The sequence below is a fragment of the Lepisma saccharinum genome, chromosome 21 (assembly GCF_977018435.1).
Source record: "Lepisma saccharinum chromosome 21, izLepSacc3.1, whole genome shotgun sequence".
Classification (NCBI taxonomy): domain Eukaryota; kingdom Metazoa; phylum Arthropoda; class Insecta; order Zygentoma; family Lepismatidae; genus Lepisma; species Lepisma saccharinum.
In genome coordinates this window covers 5,445,614-5,467,824 of record NC_139249.1, presented here as the reverse complement: position 1 = coordinate 5,467,824, position 22,211 = coordinate 5,445,614, and the positions used below count along the sequence as shown (strand labels likewise).

The window sequence follows — 22,211 nt, the reverse complement described above, 5'->3', positions numbered from 1 at the left end:
AGCTCCAACATTCTCACGACGACACGAACACAGCTGTGAGACACTGATATACCACGGTTATGAAACCTTTCCGAGTTGTTTGCACAGTGCTGCCAAAGTACGAGCATGGTGGCAAGTTCGCGAACGCAATTGCCCGATGACATACATATGCTATAATGAACTAAATTTTGAGAAATTACATTGCTTAGAATTCTTTCTGCAAAATTCAAGTGAGTCTTAGTGTGGTTTGCTTACACTGTTTTGGGGGTATCTTTAAAAAAAAAGAAAGAAAGGAAAGCAGCAACAGCTTACTGTGGCACCAAACTGTCACACAAATTTCACTCGAATGCTATAGAAGTAATTCAAAACATGTAATTTTCTCAGAAGTTGGAATATCATAATTTTTTGAAAGGGGAGGAAATTTTTAAAAAGTTTTATCTGTCATAGGCTGAAAGGCCAATCCTGCTGGATGTTATTCCAGCAGGGAGTATGAAATGATCTGATTTGCTTTTTTCTTCTTTATGCAGATGAAAATGAAGAATTCCGGTCATCATGGATTAGGAAAAAAAATGAGGTAGCATTACTAGAGGAACAGTTGAAAGCTGTGAAAAAGGAAAAACAGAGGTTATTTCAACAGCTGTTGCATAGAAGAATAACTAATTTTGAAGGTAAACGCATGAAGATTGATGAAAATGGAGAAGCATCTAAGGAGTCTGAGAATAGAGAAGAGGAATGTGCAGAAGAGAATGAGAATCACAATGTTACTGGTTTTATAAAAAAATATTCTCCAACATTTAAGCAGCAAAGTCTAAAATTGCAACTGGAACTTCATAAATTGTCAGGTAAGCCTGAGGAAGAAATACATGTCCAAAGGTAATCTCATCATTATTGCATGCCTGTTTTACTCGTATGCATTTGCTACACTTATATATGCTCATGTTACAGAGGCTAATTTATATCACCTTTCTTAGAGAACATGTTTTCTGCACCCGGTATTTCTGTATGCATTTTACTTGTCAACTGTTTCTTGTGTAATGGACTAGTGCTGCCATATTTGAGGCATTTAGCATTATGTGCAGTTCTGAATTTTCCTTTTTATCCCCACACAGTGGAAACTTCTTTATTTATTCTGATATGTTCAATTAAAATCAGAAATGATATGAGTGGATTAGGCAAGTTTGGTTATGGTGCCTTACTTACTTATTTCATGTACATTTTTAATCTGAAGAAACATCATACGTGATTATTTTTGTTAGGTTCAGTTTTAACTCTTCAAGCCGGTTCGACGTACACGTGTACGGACCCTCATAGTGCTTCTAGAGGCGGTTCAACGTACACGTATACGTCCCGTGTAGTAGTGACGAAATTATGCATATTCTGGCATCTGTTGTTTTCCCACATGAATGAAAACGCATGTAACTCAAGAGTAGACTGCAATGTGCTGCCATCTGTTGGTTTTCCTTCCAATTACATGAAATTATGTGAGATTGCATCACTTTATTACGTAAAGAAAACAGCTGAGAAATGGCATCGCACGAGCAGGTAAAGGGCATTGAAACGGACGAAATTTGTGCGTTTTTAGAGGAAAGTGACAGTGAAGGTTCAATTTCTTCATTTCTATCTAAAAGTGAAAGTGAAGTAAACTATGCAGAACAGAAAGTAGATAGTGTCAGTGATAGTGAAAGCGAATTAGATGGCATTACATCCTCACCTGTTGCATCATCGAATGTAACCTGGAACTGGAAAGAAGTTGACGACTCTTTGAAAGCAAATAAACTTGCGTTTTGTGGATTGTGCGGTCCCCAAAAAGCAGTCAATAATGTTCTTGATCCCTTTTTGTTATTTTTTGACACAACACACAACGTTGGACTTCTAAACTAACAAGAACACAAGACAGAAGGAGTACTTTGTAAGCGCAACATGTAAGTTCTTATTTTTATTATTATTTTTGTTATTATAGTACAAATGTCATTATTTATACATTTTTGTGTAGTGTGAAGTTTCGTTTAAAAGTCTGGAAAATTGCATTGTAATTGAGCAAATGGTTTTTAAGATATGTTCAATTTTGTGACATTATGAGAAAATTGCGGTTTTGGTGATTTAAAATTACCGCCTCTCGCAGTGGCTGATGGGTATTTAACTCCCGGCTTGAAGGGTTAATTACTTTTAAATTTTTGAAAACCTGAATACCACTATAATTTATGAGAATGACGGCTTTGGCAGCCAGCCTTTTGAAATGTTATTTACACATATATTTACACACTGCCGTCTGTGACCTCAAAACGACTGGTACATGTTCCACAGACTTCAGACAATACATGTATGCAACATTTTCATCTTAAAAATAGTGTTTCGGATAGATCAGATGTAAAATAAAGGTTTTACTATATGTGTGCACAATTTATTGAAATGTCTGATATTCACTGTTAATTGGGCTAAACTAACTATGTTATCAAAACATAACAATATTACAGTGGTGTTTTCTGAAAACTCGACCTGGTTTAACAACAATTCTTATTTATTGTATATTAATCAGATAAAATAGAAATGACACACCTATACAGGCATGCAGGTAAAATACAAACAGAAGTCCGAAAACTTCGAATTTTGTGGCAATTTTTTTGTATACATGTAAAATATTGCTTTACCAGCAGTAAATCAGGTAACAGGAGAGTATATGTCACTGCAATATGACACCTTCTTGCTTAGTTCTTACAATAGAAAATTGGTGAAAAAATTATTTTTCTTGCAAAATAAAAAGTGAAATAATAATGTTTCTTCTCTTCAGAAATAAGAACAATGTACAGAAATCACTACAAGTGGCAAATTGCTTTGTATTGCTAGAGGCTGGTTGGGCAGAAGCTACCTGCCTTCTCGCAGTACTAGTACAAGTTTTTACTTTTTACTTGGGAACGCCCTCCTACAAATACATCGATGCAATTGTGCATGTACAGCGTGTCCCGCTTATACGTATAATAAAAGAAAAAATCACAACTTTTTTTATTTACCAATATTTTTTGTTCAAACTTTGTACAAACATGTAACAACTCAGAATTTTTTTTTTACAAATCAAGAAAACTAGCGCACTTCCACATGTGAACCGTTAGTGGCATGGCAAATGTCAAACCGGTTGTCAGCCTCAAGTCACACATTTTGAAGCATGTGCGGGGTAATGTTGCTTACTGCAACCACAATTCTTTCACGCAAGTCTTGCAAATCTCTAACCGGTGTACAGTAAACTTTGTCCTTAACACACACCACAACAAAAAATCACACACAGTGAGGTCTGGTGACTGTGGGGAACATTCAATAAAATCCGAACCTCTTCCTATCCATTTTCCATTGAAATGCTCGTCTGGAAGTCTCTAACGAGATTTGAGAAATGAACCGGTTTCGCTCAATTTTTTCCCCAATTCTTTATTGAAATGTACGATGGAACTACTTCTTTAGCACCCAAACCATAACGTGCACGAAATCGTCTCTCCACAAGTGTCACACACAGACTTCACTTCAGACAATGTTAAAACACAAAACACCTTTTCTTGTGGTGACCACATGACGAATGGCCAGTGAGAAACAGATAGTATCAGTTTTCAAGACATTCTGCCTACTGCGCATGCGCAACTACCACTGATTGTGTTACTAAAAAAAATAAAAAAAATATGCGTCATTCTTTAAAATGAAACAACAATCACATCATTCTGACAGTTTGTTTAGAAGTTATGAACTTTTCTTTTATTATACATATAAGCGGGACACGCTGTATAATATATTTAAATGAAAAATTTTAAAAATAGCATTAAATGATAAATTTACTTGCCAGATGCACAAAGTCTCATTCTTAATTTTTTTCTTTCACTTTAGGAATTAGCTTTGGGAAAGCAACAAAGAATGAGCTTGTAGCAAATTTTTGTACATACAGTCATAGATCCTATGCTGAAGCTTGTTACATAAAGTTGGTGAAGAACGCTGAAGGTATGTACAAGTAAGCAGGTTTTGTGTGCTGTAGATAATTTGTATTTTTTTTTCAACCGGTTATATTACTTGTAGTGTACTGTTTCATTGTTGTATTAATGTTTTTATACAGAGTGTCCGAAAAGTCACGCAACCCGGTGTTTACGACCGTATAACGGAATGAGAAGAAACGCTTTCTGCCAAGAGAATGCCCGGTATATTGGGAAAATTTAGAGAGACAAACATATGTAAGAACATGCATGTTTTAATAACAAATAAGCAAAGTGTTGCCAGAGACGGAAAAAAAATATTTGCAAATCGTGTATATTGATGCACAGAACTCACTGAGGTAAATTATTGCAACATTTCACAATACCAACGAACAATTTGGATGGCCATCTAATGAATTTGACAGAAAAGGAACTTTGACGATGTTTCAAAAACATTGCAGAAGGGAATAAATGGGCTGTTCCAAAAATCGATGATTTCACAATATTACGAGGGACACTGGCAACACTGTTGTTGTCATGTGTTACTAACAGATGTGTTTCACCTCAGGCTATCACACTAGGGCACTTTTAACGACAAAGGAGAAAGTTGGTTATTCTCGAACATATGCAATAAATTACATACACCTTGCAACCCTGAAATGTGGGTATCCCTAAATGCTTCTCTTACGCAAGAATATGACGATGTTCGGATATATTCTTCAACAATAAACACTCTTCCCTGTGTAGAATATGGCATTTTAAAAACACACACAGGACGTCAGCATAAGTAGACACAATCTGGAATGCCGTTCGCAGCAAACAGCAACCACCTATACCGCGTTTGTTACAACCTGTCCCCTTTCCCGCGCTAGGGAGCGCTCGACAGTTTCGGTGTCAATGAGAAACGAGAAAAAATCGTCTGCTGGGCAGCGAGGAGCGAATGAAAGCCAGAAGAGAGGCGCTTACGTAGACGCTGTTGGGACGTTGCGTATTTTAATTGGCTGCCTGGCTTTGACTTTCCCCAGCACCGAGAAAAGCCAGGGAGCAACTAGCGCGGGAACCGGGACAGGTTGTAACAAACGCGGTATAAGGCACAGAAAACATAACAATTGATACACGTTCTTCTGTACCAACATTTCAGGGTTGCAAGGTGTATGTAATTTATTGCATATGTTCGAGAATAACCAACTTTCTCCTTTGTCGTTAAAAGTGCCCTAGTGTGATAGCCTGAGGTGAAACACATCTGTTAGTGACACGTGACAGCAACAGTGTTGGCAGTGCCCTGCGTAATATTGTGAAAACATCGATTTTTGGAACAGCCCATTTATTCCCTTCTGCAATGTTTTTGAAACTTCGTCAAAGTTCTTTTTCTGTCAAATTCATTAGATGGCCATCCAAATTGTTCGTTGGTATTGTGAAATGTTGCAATAATTTACCTCAGTGAGTTCTGTGCATCAATATACACGATTTGCAAATATTTTTTTTCCGCCTTTGGCAACACTTTGCTTATTTGTTATTAAAACATGCATGTTCTTACATATGTTTGTCTCTCTAAATTTTCCCAATATACAGGGCATTCTCTTGGCAGAAAGCGTTTCTTCACGTTCCGTTTCGCTATTCCGTTATACGGTCGTAAACACCGGGTTGCGTGACTTTTCGGACACTCTGTATAAGTAGATAAGATCATAAAATACCAATCTTAGATTAATAATTTTTTTTCTGGGCCTTGAAAACAATGTTATACCTGATACCAGTCTATTTCCCTTCAGTTAGAACCAGAAAACATTTTTTTTGCATTTTTTGAAAAAAATTTGGCCTTTGTGGCTTTTAGTTAATTCTTCAGTATTTTTTGCCTTTTTTATTGCATTTTTCTTCATTTTTGAGGCTTCTTTCTTTGTTTCGTGAATTTAAATGCATTTGCTAGCAGAACTTATACATTTAAATTTCCTAGCATGGTCCTTTTGCCAAGATTAGCATTAATCAAAAGAATACTGTCAATGGAAAAGTACAATATTATTTTAACTAAAATGTTTGGCAATGCATTAAATAATTTATTTTTCTTCCAGCAAACGCAAAATACTTTGTGTGAAGCCTACTTTGAGGTATCATTTTTGGCCAGTATTATCGCTTTAATCTGTGGTTTTAAAGTAAAATTAGCCACAATATTTAAAAAATATATAATCTGATGTACGCGAAACACAACTTTACAGATACTGGCCCACTACTGTATTGTAGAAGGTCCACTTTGAAAGAAGATGAATGACTTACACAGAACAACCTTGCAATGTATTTTATATAACCTTGAAGTAAAAATAAAGGAAACTACATTAACACTTAATTGGTTTCACCCCTTTGCTTCTGTAGTTTAAACCACCAAGGAATGTTTTTTTTGAACTATTCAACTACTCTCATGTAATTTATGAAAAATCAAACTTTCATTTTCAAAGTGAAAATTAATTTTAGTTAATTTTTTAAATTTTAGGGCATTTTTAAAGAATTTTAAGGTCATTTTTTGCTATTTTTTAGGTCATCAACTTCCTAGCCCTGTTTATTACTATCTCCTGAGGATGTTTGTTCTGGGTCCATGGGTAGCTGTAACTTGTTTACACAGATCATGCATTGTGGAAGTAATTAATTATGAGTAGGTCAAGCAGATCCCTGGAAGCAATATATATTCTATATACAGTCGAGTCTCGCTTATCCGACATAAACGGGCTGGCAGAATGTCGGATAATAGGGAGGTGTTAAGAAAGAGCCTATTAAACGTCAAACTAGTGTTATAATTTTACACATAATGAACCTAATACAGTAATCACTGCACTGAGTAGCAAATGACACACATGAGTCATAGTGTAGGCGGGCGCGCCGTGCGTTAGAGTCGGGAGAAACTGCTTTCAGTTCTTGTTGGATAATACGGAATGTCGGATAAACGAGACACTATTGTATATAAAAATGGATGTATGTATGTGTATATATTTGTTTGTTCTGGCATAACTCTCGAACACCTGGAGAAATTTCAACCAAACTTGGTACACGTATCACTTGCAATCTGGAAAAAAATACTGTGGGAGTAAGACACCCCTAGGGGTGGGGTGGGAAGGGGTGATATGTAAAAATAATCGAGAACCATCGATATTAAATTCCGCACAAACAGACATCCGTGACTCTATGCAATCTGCACAACGATAGTGTTTCTTGGGTTGTCTAACATTCAGGCTGGGTTGCAAATGGAATCCATAGTTTTCGAGACACGCCCAATGTGGTTCAACTCCAAGTTCATCACCTATCGGCATGGGGGAGTGAGAGTGGGGGTGAAAAATAAAATGCCACAAATTACCTAGATTAGTGTCGAAACCATAGTTTTCGGAGTCGCTAAGCTAATTGGTGACATTCACGATCACATTTAAAATTAGTTACATTTTACACTATACTTAGAATTCATAATTTTCCTGTCTAATACAAGATTGGGATAAATAAATACCCGGGCAATTCCAGGTAATCAGTTAGAGTAGATTATTCTTTCCCAAAATGAAGGACTTTAAGTTGAAATTTAGGACACAATCACATTTACAGTAAATATATACATTCCAGGATTGAATGTGTGACATTTGTAGACATGTTATTGGATTAAGGTATTCATAATGAATTGATTTCGTAGAATTATAAAGAACTTTGTGGTGTCTGCTAGCGAATGAAAAAACTTGAGTGATGACATAGCCTGAATGCATGAAAAACATAAACGAAAATGTGTTACGTGTGCGACTCTTTATAAATGTAGCAAAGTTTGACTTCTTTCTCCATGAAGGATATAGTCTACAGATGCTATTATAATGTGTTGTTAAAATATGCAAATTATGTGCATTCACAGAGATTTAAACCTTAATGCAATTAAGAGCAATAACAATTTTCAGTTTGATTCATTTTGTTATTTCCATAGAGTAGGACTATTTTTTTGTGGAATACCACAATGTATTAGTAGGTAATATTAGCATATAATGTGAAAATCGCAGACTTTTGATCCACTACCATGTGTGTTTCAAGTAGAGATGATACACTTTTGGTGGAAGCGACCTCCATGGTGGAGTGGTTAGCACATGTACTATACGATGCTAAAGGTACTGGGTTCAAATCTCAACGTTGGCATAGATGTTCTTTGTGAATGCCCCTTCACCGATTTTATCACATCATCACTCACTCTCATCATTGCGATTAGCCAAGATTGGCAGAAATGTGATGCTGAATAACAAAAGTCAAATGAAATCAAATCACTTTTGCTGGGAATGGGATCAGGGTAAAACAATTGGGGTGTTTCGGATGGGAAGTATACACCATATCTGGAGAAAATTGGGATGTATTCAGAATGGGTAATGTTTTAAGATTTCTGATTAGTGTTGAGACAACTTCGACAATTAGGCACTTTAATACATAACCATTTGAAGTTACACAACTGGTTGGAATTCCAGTTGGAATTCCAAAAATCTGGATGTAATTTTTTTTCTCAGACCCTGGTAATGGCCCCACTTCAAGCACACTTCTACAAGGCAATTTTTTCTAAATTGTTTCTCAGATTTTCTATTTCTTCATTGTCAGACTTGATCTTAATTAAAATTGTGTGATGACAATATGTGTGTATGCACAAGAACTGCAATTCGAAGCATTCTAAAAAATATTACTTATTTCTTCTGTTTCCTACTTTTAGTCCAAATAATGTGATACCTAGTGAGAGAAGTAAACAGTTATATGCCCTTCATATTTTGCAGGCAATTGGTCGCTGGATAAATACATCCTTCCACTGCCTATTGCACGATCCGACTTGGAAGAAATTCTAAAAAACAAGGATCCTTTTGCATTTTGCAGGCACGTTTACTGGATTACATCGTGCTTCGTGATCAGACAGGAACAAATTTCGGAAGTGAAACAGGTAGGAAAGGTATTTTAAAAATTTCTGCTTCTGTACATGCATGTCATGTACACTTGTGCGCTCATTTAAATAGGTAAAATTGTAAGCTGTAATTGTAGGACACATCATGTTGAAAGTACCGTGTAATAATTAATATGTAATAACTATGCTAACATTAAAAAAATGTACCCTATGATACTTGTGTAAAAACAAACTTTGGCATTTTTCTCAAAAATTCATAATGTATTTTCATATTTGATGATGCTGTTTTTTATAAATATGGAGAAACTAGTACTCACTTTTATCCGCGAAGCTGTTTTTTTCTTTTTCGATTAATTTCAGTGGTCACTGCCACCATCCTCGTTGGAACTTGCTGTGCTGTTGCTTGGCTTGCGTCTTTTGTTTGTAGTTCTCTGGCTGCCGCTAGGTGCGCTGTTGTTAACTGTGCATCTCGGTCTGTGTCGTCTGCTATTTCCGGGCGATAACTGTTGTAGTAGGGGAATCCAAGTGTGGTGCGCTTGCCCGCTATCGATGTTTAGATCGTGTGGGAAGTGCATTATGGCGTGCGTTTCCTTGATTTTGGTGTCTACAAGCGTGTGGGCAGTGTGTTTGACTTGAACGTTTTGAATTTTATGGCTATTGTATATGAAATGTTTAGCAAGACCAGTAGTGGTTTGGGCTTTTTTCGCATCTGCTATGTGCTGTTGGATTCTTTCATTGACAGATCTGATGGACCTGCCGATGTAATGTGCCTTGCATTCACACTCTGCGTCGTATACACCTGGGTTATCAAGGGGGAAGAGGAAGTAACTTTTGTGTTTGTTCAGTCTATCAGCTATTTTGGAATTGGGTTTGTATGTTACTTTGATGCCATATGGGAGAAGGGCTTTGGATATGTGGTTGGAAGTGGTGGGATGGTAGGGGAAGGCAAACCATTTATATTAGCTGCTGGAGGTTGATTGTGGATGGGTTGATTGTGGTTGGTTAGGGTGTCTGACCTGTATTTCCGCCTTACTGCACCAAGTGGAAAGTTGTGATTCAGTGTAGCCATGTTTCAGGGCTATTTCTGTGATGGTGGCTATCTCCTCTCGTAGATCCTCTTCTTTGCCACAGTAGGAGAAGGCTCTTCGATAAAAGTTCAGCCACACATTGGCTTTTTGCTTGGGGGGATGGCTGGAGAGAGCATGTATGTACTGCTTGCCTGCATCCGGTTTTCTGTAGACAGTGGTTGTGAATTTGTTAAGTGCAAGGCAGATGGTGATGTCCAGGAATTTGATTTTACCATGTTTTTCTTGTTCTACGGTGAAGTTGAGCCTGGGGTGGATGCTATTTAGCTTGTTCAGTAGAAGGTTGAGTTCTTCTGTCTTTTTGTATACGACTGTTGTGTCGTCCGCGTACCTTCCATATTGGATGCATTGTAGTTCTGGAGTGTGGAGTATCTCTTTTTCAGCCAGGTACTAGTTTCTCCGTATTTATATACTACCGCGTCTCTCTTTTCCCAATTATGAACTGTTCTTTATAATTAAGTAGCTGCTTTGCATAATTCAATGCAAATGTAAGGGTCTTGAGTTTGAAAATTGAGTATGGCAGGGACATTGTAGTGTTTCTTTTTCATACATTTCATAATTCTGTTCCATATCTCTTTGTTGTTGTTTGTCTAGAGGGTGTTTTTAGTTTCTGTTTCCAACTTCTGTCATTCAGATAATTGAACGAGAAACAGACAAACAAAAATGACCTTGTATAAAAAGCAATTTATTTTTTTACGCACTACCTATGTAACAGGCCACTATATTGATGGAAAATAAAATATTTAACCATGTTTAAGGGAAATCAAAATAGTTTTGGGTAACAGTCTTTTATTTACAGCATTATGAGTATCTATTATAGATAGAATGATCTAAATACTCATCCCAAAGGTAGCATAGTTATGTATATAATCAGGGCTCGAAAAACCCCGGTCGCCACAGTGACTAAAAATTTCAGCCTGGCAACAGTGATCTCTTGCTGTAATATTGCCATTTTTTTAAGTTTGCATGTACGAAATTTTGAAGATTCTAAGTTCAAATTGCAGTACAGCGTAAGTTAGCAAATGATTTTTTTTTATCAACGTTGTGAACATTCCATAGAATCAGTAACAATTTCTTACTCTGTCTCCCAACCCCCCATTTCTCACTTTCTTACATGACTTAGCTTTGTTTTGAATACAGTGATGCTCAGCTTCTTATAGTATGCACAATTGCGAGTAGGTGCTTACCTGGTGCCTGATTTTTTGGAGTTGGCACCTAGCTCGGAAGAAGATTTTTCTAGCACCGTATATAATTCATAATGACTTTTATGGTGTTTTATACAATTCACTTGAAAAGTAACCAATCAAAGTACATATCACATGGAAGGTTGAAGTTGATTGCTTCATTCATAAACAACATATTTTGTCATGTGAATAAATCTGGAAAATATTCCAATTTTACGTGCACTCTTGAAAAATTAGAAAGAAATGTAAGTTGAAGTATAAAAATAAATATTTTAAAAATAAGATTCATTGACCAATGGCGTTTATATAATGGAGTCATCATGTTCCTATTGTGACGTGCATGTTTAATAAAATATATTCTTTATTATCCAAAATGGGCATGGTCCCATCTAATTCTGATAAACGCGGTTTTAGTTAATAAGTTTCTTATTTTTCAAATGTTGATGTGCAGAAATTAAAAATTGTTATATCTACTGCTACGTCATTTTTTCTTGTATTTTTAGGTTCAAGTGCCTATTAACATTAACTTCTTCAACAGTAGAGATTGTACGCACGCTTGCCTCTCTTTCTCTTTAAACGACAAAGTGGAAAAGAAAACTCATGATGTGGATTTACATTTGCTTTACAGTTCTTGTCAGGTATTGCCTTACGAGATAAAAGTTGAGAGTGAAGGTTAGTATTTTTATAACGTGATTAAGCCTTGTTTCCATGTTATAAAAACACTAAAAATGCTGACCGAGGCACTATATTTATGTAATAAAACATTTCACACATAACATTTTGACCCTGTATCAGTTTTTTTAGTTCTTAGTCTGAAGGGCATTGAAACATTACACCTTAAGTGTTTATTACATAAATAAAGACTGCCTTGGTAAGCATTTTTAGTGTCTTTTATAACATATTCAAGATGCAAGAAGATAACCATATGACATTAAAAAACTTCTCACGCCACGTGCCGGCAACATTCTTGTTAAAAAATAACACAAAATGCATATACAGCAGAAGACATGGTCGAGGTTCCGATGACACTACTTCCAGGAATCGAAACCTCATGGATTTATATGCACTAAAAAAAGCCAAAATATGCACTAAAAAAGGCCAAAATATGCACTTAAAATATGCAATAAAAATTTTCAAAACCACCTATTTTAAGGTTCAAACCTTACATGCAAAGTATATATATATCAGTAACTCACTGAACACAATTATAGAAATGAAAGTGTGATATATTTTGCTATTTAAGATCACCAAAAAAAGCTAATTTACAAATGTTTTTAGTTTCATGTAACAAAATGATTATATTACACGAGTTCCTTTGTTGCTCTAATAACTGTAATATTGCAATTATAATATACGTATCTTGTTAGAAACACTATGCTCCTTTCATTACATTAACCAATATCTTATTCTTTTACATTAGCATTTCAATACTTATCGATGCTTTCAGGTAGCAGACTCTTGCGATTGTCAGAGAGTAAGTCTTTGTATTTTGAAAATGTTCTTTCCATTTCACAAGATGTCACTGGACAGTATTTGTTCATATCATTTCTTGTGTTGATATCCTGATGTAAAATGGATTTTTCTGTATTCAGGATTTTCAAATAAATAAATAAATTTCAGTTGTGGAATATCCAAGCAAATACTGGACAGGTTCCCCTTGCAACATCGAATTCACCCGTTGCAGGAACTGTGCAAACCTGGGTTTCTGAATGCTATATAGCTAACTGCTTCCCTAATTCAGCTTTCTCAACTTCTCCTAGTACTATTTTGTTTTGAGCAATATCGAAAAGAGATAAAATGGACAAAGAAAGAAAAAAAAATCTAATCTTTGTCCATTCAGCGAAATTTTAGCATATTTTTGATACTTCATTTATGATTCAGATTAACTACATTTTGATTAGATTAGATTAGATTAGATTAGATTAACCATCAATTCAAAGGAAGCAATGCTGGATTGCTACATTTAATGTGCGGTTCTGGTGGTGATAGAGTTTGCACAGATATAAATGTATTATAGACAGATATTGAACTGAGGCAGCAAACTGTCTGCACTATGAATCTGTGGTTCGCAGCTACCGTCATATGGGAGTTGAACAAACGCTATGTGTTGCGTGTGATTTAATGGCAAATAATGCACAAAGATATTCCATCTTTGTGCGCATAACAACAGCTTTAGACCAAAGAATAAGAAAAGCATAATTTTTTAACACAAATTGTGCTGCAGGTTATATACGGGATAAGATTGTGACAATTTTCTTTATCAAAACCAGGGACCGTGTTACACGCCCATAAAAACTAAATTAAATATATCAATAATACATAAATCTTTCTCCTTCAAATTACTTTAATAGCAAAATAAGCATTTCAAATCACTATTTCTTTCATGAAGAAAATCACCCAGAAATAATGTTTAAACCTCACCAGTGTTTTGTTTGAATATTAAGCTGCAATCCATCAACAGACATAATTGCAAAAAGTTATGGTATTTTTATGTCTAATTTAAGAATAAAATACGATCATACGTAAGTAAGACTATTTTGTACAAATTATGTATGTTAATTTTTGCGGACATTGCTGCTGTATAACCTAGTGAAGGATTATTCCATTATTTAGTACAAAATAAGAAGAAAGTAGAAACTAAGGGAATGATGGTCAGATGATGATGATATGCATTATGATCGTATTTTATTTTAAATTAGATATAAAAATACCATTACTTTTTGCAATTATGTCTGTCGATGGATTGCAGCTTAATATTCAAACAAAACAATGCAATGAAAGGAGCAAAGTGTTTCTAAGAAGATAAGTATATTATAATTGCAATATTACAGTTATTGAATGACAAAGGAACTCGTGTAATATAATCATTTTGGTACATTTGTGAGTAACTCGCACATCACGTAAATATGTAACAGAAGTTTATAAATATCACAGTGTCCAGGCCTACGCAGGCAACATGTTTTCCATTACCAGAAATGGAATCTCTCTTTGAGCATGGTAAATTTGCATTTCGTAAAATTTCCATTTAAGCTGCCAAAAACTATTCTAAATACCTGGTAAATTCTAATAAATGTTTAGAGCATATTTGACAATAAATAACTCTGCCTGCATTGGTAAACACATTGTTGCCTTCTACCAACTGTTAGAGCAATGTGCTGTTACTTCTTCTCTCCTTCGGCATTTATTGCCACTTCTGCAGCACACACACACACACACTCACTCGTTATCAAGATGTCACATTAAGTAAGGCGACCCCAGTGCTGTTGCTGGAATTTGGAAATTTGACTCGCATCTCTGAAAAGCCGTTGGTTGGTGAAAGGGTGGGTTTGTCTATCTTTGCAACCAGATCACCTGCAAAGTTTAGGAATGTCCTCAACCCAACTAGAGCCAATGACCAGACAAACTAGGCTATTTTTAAATTCTGACACAAAAAACGGGGGAAATGAAGCAGACAATCTTGAACGAACAAGTATATGAAAAGTATTCCCAATATATGCACGTTAAGCTAAAATATGCACTAACGTCCCAAATATGCATTTATATGCACTATAAGACTTCACCAGAGTAATCCACATGAAGTGAAATGGTTAAATCCGTTGAGAGCATATGAACTTTCCTTAAGGAAAAACACATGGAAATATGCAAAAATCCGCCCCTACTCATGTGTGTTTTCTTCGCTGTCTCTCGACCAGCCGTGATGATCACTCCAAGATAGAGTTGAAAGCACGGACAAACTTTTAAAGCATTTCATATTTTGTGCTGTTTATGTTCTTTGTGTTGTTTTTAAAACTTAAAGGCCGGCCCTGGCATGGGTGTCACATCAGGTATTTCCTTAAGGATGGCTTGTGACACTGAAGTGTAGACTGCTGCGTCAGTGTTTGCTCTATCGGCAAATGAGGCACTCGCAGCCGTTTGTCAGTGAAAGGATGTGTTTCAAATTAGTCTCCTTCGATACGCACACATTTTTTATAAATGATTATTAAGACACCCAGTAATGTAAGCTGACAAGCGGGGTTAAAAACAGATTTTTATGAAGGTCCTGAAAGTAGACATGAGATTGTGAAGTGATAAGGGTCCATGTTACGTATTGTATTTTTTTCTAGTGTATTCAACCGCAAAGTGTGTTATAGCTCAGCAAATGTTTTATATTGCACAGTGTGTATTTGTGATTCATATGTGTTAACTCGGTCGACACATGAAGTTCAAAGGCGATTTGAAACATGAATCCCTGGTGTAAAAGTTCCATGTCGCAAATAAATCACTCTTTAAACTAGTTACAGAAACTTGTATGCTTGATTCACGAGCAGTCTAGTGCCGACATATGGCTGCGAGTACCTCACTTGCCGATTTCGCAAACACTGATGCGGAGGTCTACATTTCAATGGATCACTCTGTAGAATTCAATATTCGAAATAATGATAATTATAAGTTTGTAATAATAAACATTTTATTGTCAATTTGTTATTGTTATGATTACTATTATATCCTTGGGCAGAGTCTTCTACTCAATCCCATCAAGTGAGTCATTATCTGCCACAACTGTTCCTCTTTACTTTTCCACATTTCATGTTATTAATATACTGAAATGCACAATTAATATATTTTTATTAACTTCTACACATCTTGTCCAAGAAATTTTAGTTGCAAAGTTTTAATAGATTATGAAAAGATGACATTCTGACCTGGTTCCTGTTTTTGACACTCAATTTTCTATGACACGTTTTTCCATTGGTTATTCTTTATTGTTTTATTTTAAAAAAAAATAGGGATAAGCTTTTTGCTTTACTTATAAATTGAAGTCTTGAGCCTAGATTTTTTTTTAACATAAATCAATGTAAGTAACAATAACAAGTGGCGTAACAGCCTGTGAGGGCCAGCCTACTGACTGTCGGCCATCCAACCAGTTACGGGTGACGTGTGGTCAGTACAACAAACCCCAAGTCGTAGGTTTTCTATGATCGGTTTATGCTATTCATTTGCAGCTCCCCAGTTCTCTCACTATGATGGGTGGCCATCAATGCCATACACAGGCTGAAATCTCCCAGGAGACTTCAACAAGCATATGTCAAATAGCCGGAGCCCAAAGCATAATGCCTTAAGTCGGATTTATATGAAAGCAATTCCTTTAACATTTTTGCCAGCATAACTGCTATCTAAATGCTTCCAAAAATCTTGTAGCAGATAGTGTATAACTTATACAGCATGAAAGGCACGTCGACTAACACCATCTATGCTGAGTGCACAGTGTTTACATTTGCAACAACTAAAATACTCTTCCGTACGTGTACAGTAAACGTTGTAAAGTATGTATTTAAACAGTGCCATTGTTTTGTATCTAATAACGTTTTATACAAGATGGTATTCCTCTCGGTTGAATAGTTATCGGCTTTTAAAAATGTGAAGTGATACATTGTTTACATCTCACGTGGCCGCCATTACACCTTCACTCGTGACCAAGAGGTCGCTTCTGATTGGTTATGCTACGAAAAATGCTATGGAAATAGGATGGGTTCTATCCTTGAGAAATGCCATGAAATATGCCATGGCAACTGAAATGCCAAAAGATTTTTCACTTCACATGGAAACAGAAAAATGCCAAGGAAAATGCTTTCGTCTAAAGCATGCCTTAGAATATACGTCCACAGTACAGGACATGTAAAGCAGTATACAACTTTTTATTTTCAAGTATTATAGGTAACAATGTTTCTACTCGGAGATATGAAAATTTTATCAAAATCCTGATTTTATAAGTCCTTTGTGGAATGGGCAATATACACTGCAACTTCGATTTTACATTTTTCAGCAGACCAAGGTAAAAAAAAAATGCAGGAAAATGTAAAATCCTGATACATAACATTTTGCTCCACAGGGACCATGAAGAACAAATGTATAGTGTGGAAAAATGTAAAATTCGGGAACCACTGTACTGGTGTTTCTGCCCAGATATTAATTGTAACAAATGACATGTCTTGATTGTGTAATTTTTCAGATTTAGACGAAGAAGGAAGAAATATGTTTTTGGAGCAGTGTGGCATGTTTAAGGAGTTAGAACTTCCAGAAGCTTTTGATGTGTTTTGCAAAACCCTGGGGGATTTTTAATTTTGAAATGGACACACAGACTCTACTAGTGAAAACATAAAGTTGCAAAAATTTCAAACAACCTTAACAGTATGTGAAGATAAGTCGGTTTTAGTTGTGCATTAGATACTCTGATTTGCTTTATATGTTGTTAGTTTATGCAATGGCCTGATTTTTCAGGAAAAGACTATATAATCTTCATCATTCTGAAAATGAGATAACTTTCATTTGTTATTAGGCCTATTGTGAGGGAACGTGCACTATATTATCAATAAATATTCCAGACTATCTTGGCAGTATAACAGTGATTGTGTTTGAGACAGTGATGTGAAATGAAATGGTCTGGTTACCATATCTTTGTGGAAAAATGTCTGCAGATCTACAAGAAGAAAAATATTTGTACAAAGTATTAATAAATATTTACACTATGATCTTAAAAATTAAAATAATTTTCTATAATATTGTAACCACATGTGACTAAAAGAAACTGTATTTGATGACCAGTATCAGAGTATTACTTAATGTTTAATCACATTTACTTTGTTGTAGATTTCTGATTTCCTGTGTGTAGTTTATTGTGAAAATAAACATAATGCTGGGTAGATTAACACATTAAATTTACATATTTCAAATTGTTGAAATTTTCTAATCTAAGTCTGCTAACTATGCAAATTTTGCTTACAATCCGTGCATTAATAATTTTAGCTTTTTCTGTGTGCAAGATGGTACCAAGTTTTCAACATACATAGCTATTCCAAGGCTGTCGTATCATTTACGTTAGTTTTGTTAAATGCCAAGGCAATTTAAAATATCTGAATAATTATTAATTTTTACAGCTGTGCCTGTAGAGAAAGTTAATATTATTCTTGAAGCGATAATTTACATACAGAATGCACTCACAATGCCATGTTTTTTTCCCCCATGTTTCCCTCAATCCGTCCCATTCCTCAGTGTCTGTGTAGGATGAAAATGGTAGAATGTGTAAGATCCAGAAATGAAATTATAAATATGCAGAATGTATTTTTTTGTTTTAGCAGAGCTGAATTAAGCATGGACCTTATGCACCAAGAACAAGAGTGGTAGAAACATCTTAATGATTTGTGTGTTGAATTGAGCATAATTCATTATCCAACTAGATCCTAGGCAACTAGGCCAGCAAGCTGAATGGCAATGCTATCTTTGTCCCATTAAGTTCACTTTTATTGTCTGTCTCAGTGTGTGAAGGTGAAGTAATGACACCACCTTTTACTTCCTGCTTACTTATTATAGTGAGGAGATGTGTGGTATTTCCAAGTATTGTGTGAAATTTAAAGGAAAAAAACAATAACAGAAGAAATGTGTGGTGGTGTTAAAAATACTGAAACTTGACTAGTTTTTCTCCAGAAAGGCTGACAATGAATACAAAACTAGTTTAAGTTGATTGAGTTGGTGTTTTTTAAGTCCACTTTATGCACAGTAAGGTTAATCGGGACTGGACCTTCAGTTTAAAGTGGGATCCAAACCACTGTGTGCCTCCAGAAACTAGTTTAAGCACTGAACATAAGATAGATCATGATAACATGAACATGAAAAGAAATGGGACGTAATATTGTGAGTTGTGCATACAATTGCCTAAATTGGATTTATTGTAAGTCCACTTTATGCACAGAATGGCTAATCGGGACTGTATGAACACTTTAAAGAGCAATCTAAATCACTACCTGCCTCCATTAGGCATTGAACTGATGCCCTCTTGATTGTGTAATGTGTTCAAAGATGATAAATCTTTAAAACCAAATGATGATTCTTTTGAGTAATAAATGATTTTACATGACTGCAGCGGAACCTCAATTTTACGTTTTTCAGGGGACTGAACTGAAAAAAAAAATTTAAAATTCGGGAAAATGTAAAATAGAGGAAAATTTTCCTTTTGGTGTCTTGGGACCATTGAGATTGAATGTATAATGTGGGAAAATGTAAAAATCAGGGTTCTACTGTACTTTGTTAAAAAAATGGCATTAATCAAAATTTAGATGGTAAAGTAAAAAGTAAAGTGCTCCCCTGTGCTTTGCACCATGCCATGAAGGCATATAGGGGGTGTGGAGTTAGGGCCCCACACTTTCTTCATCACTGCCGAAGGTGGGGGTGATGTGATCAGCAACATGCTCTTGGCCGACTTTTCCTCCAGGTACCCATTTTATACGATGATGGGTGGGCACCGGAGCCGCTTGAACAGGTGGAAAAAATCCCGGTTCTCCCCTGCTGGGGATCGAACCCGGGTCTCTCACAAGGTAGTCAGACACACTAACAACTGAGCTACCGAGGCTGTAAAATTTAGATGGTGATATTTCTAAATTTGGCAGATTTTTTACTAATGTGCTGTTAGAAAGAAGAATTGTAAATGAACAGATATTCAAAAGTGACTACTTAGTGTATTCGTGAAGCTAAGAGGATTTATTTTTGTGCTTCTTGTAAACGTTTTGGAGGAACATCACAATATAGGGAGAGTGGGTATAATGATTGGAAACACCTTAATTGGAGGGTGACAGACCAGGAGAATTCACCTCACAACCTGATTCTCTGCTAGTGTTTCAAGGGCAGGGCAATGAATTGGGTAGAGTTTATAAATATTTTTTGTGTGGGGGAATTGAATATTAAAGGTGTCCTCCAGACTTGTACTAAAGTCGTTTTCACGTTCAGAAGACACAACGGCGCTTATGGAGAAACCGCACAGTGTTGCCGATACAGCGCTAGCTCATGTCGCCGGGAAATGATGAGCTTCCTTCACAATGTAGGTGTTACATATTTTATATATATAATGATAATTATATGTAATTATTAATATTAATATTATACTGTGAACATTACAGTTCATTAGCATGTCATTTTCCCATTAGATTTAATTTAATACACAGGCACATTTAATATTCATTCGCCTTTCTCTGTAATTATTTCATAGAATAACATTGAGATATGGTAATGTGTTACATATATATATATATATAAATTCATTATTATCTATGAATTTATGTGTACGTTGTAAACTGAAAGGTGATCTTCATTTTAGTATTAATGTCGACAGTAATGTAAACAAAAACAACGTGTATTTGCAACAGCACTAATGTTGCTCACAACAGCAGCATTGGAAATAATTGTAAATTATTAAATTAAAGTAATTGAAATTCTATTATAACAAACTGAATGAAGTTAATATTTTTACTGAATGGAAATAAAGTAAAAACTCGAAAATTTGGTGGTGATTAGCCTGAATGCTGCGGTGAGTCGGCTCAAGATGGCCAGACAACGTCCCCTTACTTCGCGTGCGGTTCGGGTTAAAAATAAACTCCAAATGCATGGAAGTAATATTTCTGGGAACCTTTGAGTGGTTATAAAAAATAATTTCATTATTTTCTTCACAACTTTGTCGCTGGAAGTTTTTACTTGGAATTACAGAACAAAAAATAGCCAGCGACGACATTTTCTACTGCAAGAATATAAAAAATCTCCACATACTTTATTTAAATATTTTTTAATGCGAATATGCTTTAAAGTATTGATAAAGTCTGAGCACCACCATCACCTATGACAATTAGAAAACAGTGTCAATTTTTTTCATAATGAATGCTTCAATTTTACAGCATGTTTCAACGTTAGGAATGAAAATAATGTAAAAATTTTGTTTTCACAGAAATTTTGCGTTTTTAATTTATCTAAAAATATGTAAACAAATTACCACTTTTTTGCGCTCGCCAACGTATTCTCTACAAAATTTCCTGCAAAACTGCAGGTACCGATTTTACGTAAGCTAAATTTGTAAATCGAGAAATTTCACAACAGCTCGCTCATATTTCCCATAAGAAAAGCATTGTCCATAAGAGCCCATTGTGTCTTCTGAACGTGAAAACGACTATAGTTGTTAAGAAATTGCCATCTTGTGGACTAGTGTTTCGTGTGGGGACAAACGAGTATTTGCCTCAGTCAACAATGGGAATTTTATGATGTGCTTGGAGCTTGTATCAGAATTTGTCCCATTTTTGAAGAGAGAGCCCTCCAGAAATTTTTGGTTGAGGGATTTTTATGACAATGTTGTTGGGGATAAGAATCCCCCACCCCCAGGATTCCGAACCCTCACTGTACTAGTTAGGAAATTCTAATTGATCACAGAAGATGAAACTGAAAAGTCAACTAGGATGCAAGAAACGAAAGGTTCTGATTGAGCATCACGACAATTAGGGAGATACTTCAAATCCAAACATTTGAATCATGTAACTGAAGTTGCATGAAATATATTCAATTGATGTGAAATTTAATGTTCATAAAGATACAATTTAGTGTGTAATGTAATTGGAAATGATACAAAAGAATGACAGTAATTTGTTCATACACCCTTAATGTTTTACCCCAACTTTTTTTTTTTTTTTAACAGGTATCTTTGTTCTAAATTTATCCTTACATCCAGATGAAAAATTAGAGATAATCTCCTGACAGAAGGGGTCAAATCAAGTTCCCCAAGCTACTGCTCTTTTATATTATGGATCCCCTCATTGGCATGCACAAGGGGAAGTTGATGGGGTTCATACCTCCTCCTCCCCCTTTCTGGCCCAGTATTCCAACATCAAAGGCAGGTAGAGGTCTGACTACCAGTGGTGGTGATTGGGTTCTAAAATGGGCAGGGTGGGGCAAGAGTAGTTTACTTTCCCTTGGTATATAAGGTTTAGCATAGTGCGGGGCAGAAGTGGGTAGCAACTGCCCTAACCCCTAATCGCCGCTACTGCTGACTACTAAAAAAAGTGTAGGTAACACCTTCCCTTTCAAAAATCCTGGGCACGCCACTGATTTCCCCCCCCCCATATTACAAAAAAACTGAATTTAGGTTATTTCAAGGCCGCTTTGGAGCTCTTTTGGTTAATTGTAATAATAACGATAAATTTTGAAAATACTAATAGGATTGGTCAGTACTCGCTGTAGCATAGGCTGTAACACTCGATAAAGGAGTATTACGATGTATAAAGTACATAGCACCATTAAATTCGGTGACAATATATGTGTAGTAATTTTTTCAGACATGTTATCCTAATTC

The 22,211-nt window shown here is 35.7% G+C and overlaps 1 protein-coding gene across 1 annotated transcript in view; it reads left to right on the top strand.

Annotated features, from left to right (window-relative positions):
• Positions 1 to 17,757, top strand: part of LOC146003968 (uncharacterized) — a 34,258-nt gene extending 16,501 nt beyond the window's left edge. Inside the window, exons 2-6 of the mRNA XM_083142498.1 lie at positions 507 to 821; positions 3,844 to 3,954; positions 8,684 to 8,844; positions 11,578 to 11,746; positions 17,064 to 17,757. Of these exons, the coding sequence (XP_082998624.1) occupies positions 507 to 821; positions 3,844 to 3,954; positions 8,684 to 8,844; positions 11,578 to 11,746; positions 17,064 to 17,173 (866 nt within the window). The 3' untranslated portion in view covers positions 17,174 to 17,757. The remainder of the gene's footprint in view (positions 1 to 506; positions 822 to 3,843; positions 3,955 to 8,683; positions 8,845 to 11,577; positions 11,747 to 17,063) is intronic.
• The last annotated feature ends 4,454 nt before the right edge of the window (positions 17,758 to 22,211 follow it).